This window comes from Halyomorpha halys, unplaced genomic scaffold, assembly GCF_000696795.3.
Source record: "Halyomorpha halys isolate HHAL.00 unplaced genomic scaffold, Hhal_1.1 Scaffold987.1, whole genome shotgun sequence".
Taxonomy (NCBI): Eukaryota; Metazoa; Arthropoda; class Insecta; order Hemiptera; family Pentatomidae; genus Halyomorpha; species Halyomorpha halys.
The window spans coordinates 484,562-493,438 of record NW_027108701.1 but is presented as its reverse complement, the minus strand read 5'-3'; the positions used below and the strand labels follow the sequence as shown (position 1 = coordinate 493,438).

Below are 8,877 nucleotides of genomic sequence, written 5' to 3'. Positions count from 1 at the left end.
TGTATATCAGCCTAAATTATTAAGTAAATACTATCTAAGTAAGTTATACAAACATATTTGGTTTCGTATTACAAAACATAAATAAAGGAATACTGTAACAGGCCATCTCTACTCCTGACCAAAAGAGAGCTATCTACATATCAACTACAACAGCGAAAACAGCTAAGTACATTAGTGAGATAAACACAATTCTATAACAAACAAAACTCTTTATATTTGTATCTTCGATATGAAACAAATTTATTTTCTTGTTAATTTAAGATTTAACTTGTTTCATCAAAATATCATAATCATAATTTTTTTTAAATCAAAAAATAAAGAAAAAAAATTTAATTAATAAGGAAAAGTAATAGTCTTTAAACAGACTATCATTTCTTTCTTTTTTTAAAATTTTAAACAGTAACCAAAAAATAAATAATAATTAATGCTATCTTTAATCACTAGCACCATAGTAAAAAAAAAAATCAATACATATCACATATTGATAATAAGTACATTGTAACATTAAAATATTTCAATAAAAAAAAAATAAAAATTAAGGCTTATATATATTACATATTCATGAAAAACATATAATAAATAAAAAGTGTAGGGATGTAAAATTTATTCTATCATCCATTTTTATCCTTAAAGGAATTATAAGAGATCCCTTCTTCATTTTCAGATAAAATTAAATTTATAAAGGAGATCCTTACTTACATTTTATTTTGTCAATCCAAGATATATTAGAGTAGTTTATCGTTAATACCAACTAACCATACAAGAGCAAACCCTGCTCCTTCACACAGGTACTGTATTTGGTTTATTCTGTTGTTCATCCAATAATTTTTCTGACTCGGGTGTTTTATCGACGATAATTTCTTCAGGTGGAACATCTTTTAAGATAAGCTTGAGTGCTAAGAGTCCACCAACAAGAAGACCGAGCACAACATCACCGAAAAATGTTGCTAGAAAAGTTGAACAATACAGGAACGCATCATCCCACGACTTCCGACATATAGGAATCACTTCTTTAGCACGGTCATAAAGAAGAAGAGAAGTTGATAGAACAATAACGCATCCAAGCACAGCTGTTGGCATCGGAGTAAACAATGGGCCAACCTAAAAAAGACAAGTTAAAAGCAATTAATACAACTTCAATAAACCAATAAAACTCCATAATTGTGATATTAAGCATAATTTAATTATAAAAACAGTAGGTAGTTAGCCTAAAAACTAACTTGCATGATAAAAATAAAATAAATTCTTAATATCAGAAAATATCTAGTGCATATAAAATTAAATGGGATGAAGCTGGAATGTGTGCCAATATTGAAGAAATTTTGAAAAATTAAAAAAAAAATGTGGCAGAAAAATTGTTTTCATTTCTTAAAAAAGTTTGAATCTATAACAAAATTTAAATTTTATTTTCAGCAACTTTCAAATGTTTATTGCGACCTGTACCATTAGTACAAGGCAAAAAAGGTCATAGTAGTTAAAGCGCACAAATGATTGTAAAATAAATCTATACTAATTACAATGAAACAGAATTATACAGTTGTGCAATTGTAAATTAACATAAAATAGTCTTCATGAAATATTTTTCATAGTTTTTCTATGACAACCTTTCTTGTATACTATATTTTTTTTTTTTTGCCTCATTCTCTTCAAAAATTTTATTTTATTTACAAAAGAATTCTTTTTACTTAATATGTTCATATAGAAAGAAATTTTTTAAAAATAAATAAATTGTTTAAATACATACAGTGATAAGAGTGGATTTAGAAAAAGGAAATATTATGCATCTTTATCATTGTTTGAATTTAATCAACTTATTTATTTGATTTAAGATACTCTCCGTTAGATTTAATAAGTAGAAGGAAGGGTCTATCATCCCATGGTCCCCACCCTGACAAACTATATAGTTTATTAAAACTAGCACCACTAATAAATCAACATCAATATAAAAGAAGGATAACTAGTATTTACAAGAAGTTGGTTTTCTTTTTAAGGAAACTGAATCCTGATTTGAAAAATTTTAATTGCAAATTAGTTATATTCATAAATATGGAACAGCTTTAACTACATATTATTTTAGTTTATAATAAATAACTCACTTAGAAAATGCAATTAAAAAAAAATAAACAATTATATAGTACTTACATATAAAATTGTGAGGAGCATTAACATTGAGGCAATGAACGTGCTCATAAGTGTTTTTAGTCCTAATGTGACAGCAACTCTGGTCCTCATCATAGAGTTTCCAATAGTTATACATTGGAAATTTGAACATATCAGATTTGCTACTGCCATTGCAAACATTTCTTGATCTGGTTTCAAGTCCTTGTTGAAAAGCAGAGTCATTGAAGTAGAAGAGGAAAAATTAATAAGTGCAATAGTGATTGCAGAGCTCAATACAAGTGGAAATAACTCCCACCTAGGTAAAATCGGATAAGGAAGACCAGAAGGGACATAGCCAACAACAAGAACACCCTTTTCCTCAAAATCACACAAGTAAGAAACAAGTCCGACAATTAACATTGTTACGGCTTCAATTGGTATGATTACTTTTGTAAACTTAGCAACTAAAGGTTTCAAGAAAACCATATTCATTATGAATATAAACATTACGATTCCTGATACACCTAAGGTCCAAAAATTTGTTTGCCCAAGATGCATAACAAACTGATATATGTTTAGAGGACAATTAAAAAATCCATAATGACTTTTGATTTTTACACCAATAAGAAGTTTCAAAGATTTTGCTAATATATGACAAGTGCACCCAGCTATAAATGCAGAAATGAAATTTTTTTTAAAGACAGTAGTAAATATTCCAAACCGAAGTATAAAACCTATCATGTATATTAAACCGATCATGAAAGTTACCGTTGTAGCTATTTCTGCATTTGTGTAGCCCTTACCACTAGCCAAGCTGACAGCTTCTCCTGTAATCATTGAGCCAATTGCGACAGGTCCAAAGGAGCTTACATGAGCTGTTCCCAAAATGGTATAAACGATACCAGTAAAACATGTAGTATATAAGCCAAAAACAAGATCAACATTTGCTAGCATAGAAAAGGCAAGAGACTGTGGTACATGAATGCAGGCAATAGTAAATCCACAACTCAGATCTCTAATAAAATATTCTTTCCATTTATATTTCGGCAGCCAATCCAATATTGGTATTCTCTTCTTAATATAATGCTTAGTGACTCCCATGCAATCTCTTCCTCTCTTTGCTTCTTTGCCATCGGGGGAAACTAATAGAAAAATAAATAAGAAAATGTTAATTTGAATTTAGATAACTTGAAAAAATAAACATAAACAGTATATCCTACCTTCCTTTTCAGGCATTATTAAAATCACTTAATTAATATACGGTTAATACTTCAAAAATACGACAAGCTATCCTAAGGACCATCGGCACGACCGTACTCCCTCAAAGTTCCGGGAACAGTGATCCGAAAAACGGAGCGACCTCGACTCATACTCCTTGATAACATCCACGTTCGCCAACATCTGGGCATTAAATTCCCTTTCCATGATAGTGTTATCAGTTTGGTAACACTGAATAATAGTAGGTTCCACACAGGTTTCAAAGAAATGAGGTTATCTAGGTTAAGTTTATTAACGTGATATGTCAGTGATATTTGAAAAGACTTAAATACAATTTTGTTATATTAATATGGATGATGGTTGATTCGTATGATTTAATTGAAATAAGATGATGTATATATGTAAATAAGTCGTTATCATTGGGCAGTCTTATGTCTTTTGAATTTCCTCAACTACTTATCAAAGAAGAATCTAGTCATTTATGAAAATTACAATTATAGAAGTGCCATGTCTTATGTTAACAAAGAATTTGAATTCCCAGCTGAATTGTTATTTTATCCTCAAGCTCTAATTGGTGTCATAGGTCTTGATATTTTAAATAATGCTTTACATAGAGCTACTTGGGATGCTATGTGCAACAATAGGAGATCAGAAAGATCTCCTGTGCAGTTTAAACTTTTTCCTCCAACACAGGAGTTCCCTAGACCCAAAGCAAAGGTTATTATTGTTGATTTATATCCATCTTTGGTTCACTTTTGTGGTTAATCACTTTATTATTTTTTCATTTAGAAAGCAGCTTATGAGCTTCATATACCAAAAGGTATTCTCAAGCGAAATTGGATGCATAAACATTTAACTCAAATTCCAGCAGTAATAGTTATTTTTTATGACCTTGATTGGGATGATCCACACTGGGAAGAAAAGAAAATCGAATGTGTTTCACGTGTTCAATCAATTAGGTACCTGAAATTCTGTTCATTTCGAAATAAAATAAATTTTAATGTTGATTTTTTTTATCATTTAATTATTCAATCATTTTAAATACAACTTTAATTTAGTAATTGAAAAATGTATACATGTCATTTTAGATCAAGTTTAGAAGGAAGAAACTGTAAAATTTGTTTAGTACTTATTCAAAAAACAGCACCGCTTCCTTCTGGTGAAGATATTTTAGGAACTGAACGAGCCAATGCACTTTACCAAGCCGCAGAACTCGGCTACAAGGCTTTATTTATTCTTCCACATACAGAACATTTATTAGGTTATACCTCTAAGTAAGTATTTAACATGTTACAATTTTTTTCTTTTATATTTATAGTATGATCATTGTTAACATTTTAAATTACTTGAAAACCTTTAATTTAAGTTCTACTTTATAAAATAAGGATTTTATTGGTCTTACCAAGATTCATTATATAGTGGCACAACTCCATAGTTATCATGGCTTAGCTGAAGTAAAATTTGTTTTATGAATATAATGTTGATAAAGTATTGGTTATAAGCACCCATATGTTTTTGTTACAGCTTAGAAAAGGCTTTTTATGATCTAGCAGTGAGCTATTATCAAATGGAGATGAGATCAGTAAAAAGCCATAGAGAAAACATGAACAAAACAACCCATCAGTATTTATATGTGAGGCATCAGTTCAAACTTGGATTTTTTTCTGAATTAAAACAAGACCTTAATTCAGCTCATGCGTAAGAATGTTTTATTCTTTATTTGTGGGTTTCTTGAAATTCAAATCTCTACAATACATTTTGCTTTTTAATAGGTACTACAGCGAAGCCTATAGCAATTTGCTTGAAGTACGACTGTCTGATACTAATGAATTTGAAGTGAAAACAGTTGCAGGTTACATAGATTATAAAGTTTGCAGAGTATTATTTTGTCAAAACAAGCCCAGGGATGCAATATCACACTTTAAAGCTCATATTGAACACTACAAGCAGAAAAGGGGACATGCTCATCTTCTCTTCCAACATTTTGCCTGGTTATCTAAACAGTAAGTTGTTATTTATTTTTTTGTAAAATTTTCTATTCTCCAAATTGTGTTGCAAAGTTTTTAATTCCACCTAAATAAATACCTGATATTCTGCATTAAGTAATACATCCTCGAGCTTATTGATGCATCGCTTATGATCCTGTGCTGATGGTTTTCTCTTGCATCAGACATGTTTAAGCTTGAGCAATACTTTAAAAATAATTGGAATTCACACTTTGAACATTAGAAAACATTCACACTAAGTAGATTAGATGGTTTTGTGTTAGTGTCAATTTTTTCCAAGTTCCTTTGTGAATTTTGTTATAATGAGAAAAAATACTGCCAATCGTAAGGTTATGAGATGTAAGAAAATTATTATATTCTATACGCAGTGGTTCCTGATAAACCTCCATCAATGACTCGACCCCTCACCTGTGGTGTCCCTCAGGGTTCATCGCTATCCCCTACCCTTTTCGCTATCTACATCAATGACCTTCCCATCCTTATCCAACATTCTCAATACCATTTGTACGCTGATGATTTCCAAATTTACGTTTCCTTCCCACCTTCTGACCTATTAGTTGCCACAGAGAAGCTTTAAGAAGATTTGAATTGAATTGGCATATAAATAGTCTCTGGGCACAAGAAAACAAGTTTAAGTTGAATGGAGAGAAGACTAAGGCAATTGTAATAGGATCCACTCACCTCCTGAAAACTATTCCTCATATTCCAACCTTATTCCTAAACAACAATCCAATACAATTCCATCCATACGTTAAAAACATTAGTGTCACCATAGACCAAACTCTCTCCTGTAAAAACCACGTCTCCGATGTTTCTCGTCATACCTTCTCCACCCTAAAGCGTTTAAATTATCTTCATCACCTACTTCCTCTTAAAAGCCGTAGGCTTCTGGTTACTTCCTTAATATCACCCACTTTGATTATTGCTCTATGGTTTCCAGAGATATCTCTGGGGATCTCGAAGCAAAATTAAAATGGTTAATTAATTGCTTTTTACGATTCATCTTTGGGGTCCCCAAAGAAGCCTCTGTCACCCGATTTTATAAAGAGTTGAATTAGCTTTACCCCTCCTTCCATCATAAAATATTTTTTTGTTTCCTTCCTCTACCAAGTTATCCAATCCCGCTGTCCATCATACAACTCTGATATCCTTCAATTTAAATCTTCAGTACAAATCCGTATTATTCGCTCATGGCCTTCAGACTTATATGTTACTGCCCATCAAACCGCAGCCTTTGGTAGATCTTTCCTCAACCGTTCCTCTTCCCTATGGAATTTTATTTCCTCCTTTATTCATAGTTCTAATACCCTTCCGATCTTCAAATCCTGTCCACCCTATTTTGGGAGAATAACTATTGAAAGTTTCAAATAAGGTTTATATATTTTCTGTATTTAATGATTCATATTTTCGTTTATACTTGTAAATATGCAATTAGCAGAAATTGTACCTTTTTATTTGTTATCAGAAGTATTAGTCATCTTATGATTTATGATTTTATTTTATTTGTTCTATTGTTATTTTATATCTTTTCAAGTTCATTATTTTATTATATTTTATGACGTTTTATAATTTTGTTTTTATTTTGTATTTTACTCTAAGGCTCTAAAGCCTGATTTTGACACCTGTATATTATTCTAAGGGATCAATCCTAGAATAAATAAAGAATATTATTATTATTATATCTACATCATTGCAGGCATCCATAGTTCTCTTCAAGAATGCATACAAGTGCTCTTTTTCTCTGTCTTAATCTTCCATTTAGGCATGTTCTCTTCATTAATCATCAAAATAAAGCTCTATATCTCTGAAATAACTCATAAACTCTAAGAACATTGCAATCAAAAATACATTTCATGGTTTAATCTATATCATATTTGCTATCATGATAGTAAATTCTGTCATGACAGAAACTATGGTACAATCTTTATTGTCATTATAGTACTATCATCCAGTGGTAACCATCACAGTTATTAGGTACCGTGGCATAAACTATATCTGTGCCATACTAAAATAGCAATTATAAAATAATTATTTAAGAAAAATATTGCTTTATTTCAGTCTATGGCTAATTTCATGAAATAAATATACAAAGTTGTTATTTGCTTGAGATAATTTCATCAAATAATTATTTTGTTAAATATTCTAGACATTCCAATACACTAGGTTAAATTTAACACTAAGTTATTTGCTTCATTCACCTAACATTTCTTTTATTCCATAGGTACAATGTTTTTGCTGATTTATTTGATGAAATGATTCATCAAGGTCTTCCTGCAGCACAAACTCAACATCCAGGTTTTTATTATCACCAAGCTGCCAAGTATGCAATTCAGAGGAAGGAATTCGCTCTTCAGTTATGTTCTGTAAGTTTCTTTGTTATTTAAAAGGTTTTGTGATACTTCATTAGAAGTGTAAACAGTACTGGTAATGATTCAAAAATGAACATTAGGAAAGTCATAATAATTGACTGAAATTGCACGGTGGAGTTCCAGAGAGAAGTGATAATAATAATATTATTTATACTGGGAAAAGGTATATTTGGAATAATATGACAGACATTGAAAATTGGTTTTAGTTCCTAAAAGTAAAATACATAAATATAGAAAATAAAAACAATGAAATAATAAAATATCATAATTTTTCACTTATAGTAAATTGGATAAAATAAAATTAAATGAAACAAAGATACTTAACAAGAAAGAGCAATTAGTTTAATGATATTGTACCTAGGTAGGTACTACCTTGAAAAAGTACTTCCCCTCCGTTCGGTTAGGTATAGAAGCAAAGTGGGTCCTGGATTACTGACTCAGTTCTGCATGAGTTATGAAAGATTTTGAACCAAGCTTCATATGACCATGGAATAGATAACGACCCCTTATGCCCTGCAGAAACTACTGAGCTTATCATCATTATACCCTTGAGGCATTAGTGGAGATTACTGAGAGAAACCAGACTCTATACCCTCTCAGAGGACAATTTCCCTCAGCTAGTAACCAAATTAAACTACCCATATTATAAGGAGTTTGCATACGGATGGAAAAGCTGTTGTGTTGTTGGGCCAGCTAATTTTAATTTTTGACAAATAAGTCGAAAAAAGAAATGAATCAAAAAATTGGGCATTGTAAATTGTTTTATTAGTAGCAGTTCGATGCTATGCATATGTCTGTTACATCAAATTGCTGCAAACACTTGTATTGCTCTAAGGCAAGGGAATCTTTAAATAAAAGATCTCTGTAGGTGTAGTACATCAGAGGTAGAATAGTTGATTATCATACTAGTGATTAGATCATATTTTATTTTACTGGAAGATTATTGATTGACCGTGTGTAAAGATGAAAGGAATATGGTCCGGGTGCGGTCAAAAAACTCAAATAGTAGAATTATACTATTTTATTGAGCCAACGTTTCGCCCCACGTTGCAGGGCTAAAAAAGATACAAACACATAGTTACAAAAGGAAAAAAAGAAGAGAAAAAACAAACAAAAACATATGTGTAAAATAACAGGGGTATAAAATGTAAAAAAGTAAGATATAATAAGAAAAATTAAAGGTT

General features: G+C 30.7%; 2 protein-coding genes across 2 annotated transcripts in view; one reads left to right on the top strand and one right to left on the bottom strand.

The window, feature by feature from the left end:
* Positions 1-700: 700 nt before the first annotated feature.
* On the bottom strand, positions 701-3,480 carry LOC106687602 (solute carrier family 26 member 10). The gene is made up of 3 exons (XM_014431585.2): positions 3,321-3,480; positions 2,143-3,242; positions 701-1,101 (listed from the first exon to the last, which is right to left on the bottom strand). Exons 1-3 carry the CDS (start codon positions 3,334-3,336, stop codon positions 781-783), a joined length of 1,437 nt encoding a protein of 478 aa, XP_014287071.1. The 5' UTR covers positions 3,337-3,480; the 3' UTR covers positions 701-780.
* A 192-nt stretch (positions 3,481-3,672) lies between these two features.
* The window catches only part of gry (trafficking protein particle complex subunit 11 gry), a 30,964-nt gene continuing 25,759 nt past the window's right edge, over positions 3,673-8,877 (top strand). The window contains exons 1-6 of the mRNA XM_014431584.2: positions 3,673-4,035; positions 4,108-4,277; positions 4,407-4,592; positions 4,843-5,016; positions 5,091-5,321; positions 7,546-7,687. Coding sequence (XP_014287070.1) covers positions 3,826-4,035; positions 4,108-4,277; positions 4,407-4,592; positions 4,843-5,016; positions 5,091-5,321; positions 7,546-7,687 — 1,113 coding nt within the window. The 5' untranslated portion in view covers positions 3,673-3,825. The remainder of the gene's footprint in view (positions 4,036-4,107; positions 4,278-4,406; positions 4,593-4,842; positions 5,017-5,090; positions 5,322-7,545; positions 7,688-8,877) is intronic.

Excerpts from the sequence above, each read along its gene's own strand:
- LOC106687602 (XM_014431585.2), bottom strand. Across the intron at positions 1,102-2,142 it reads TGCTCCTCACAATTTTATAT|GTTGGCCCATTGTTTACTCC; the intron begins GTAAGTACTATA and ends TGTCTTTTTTAG.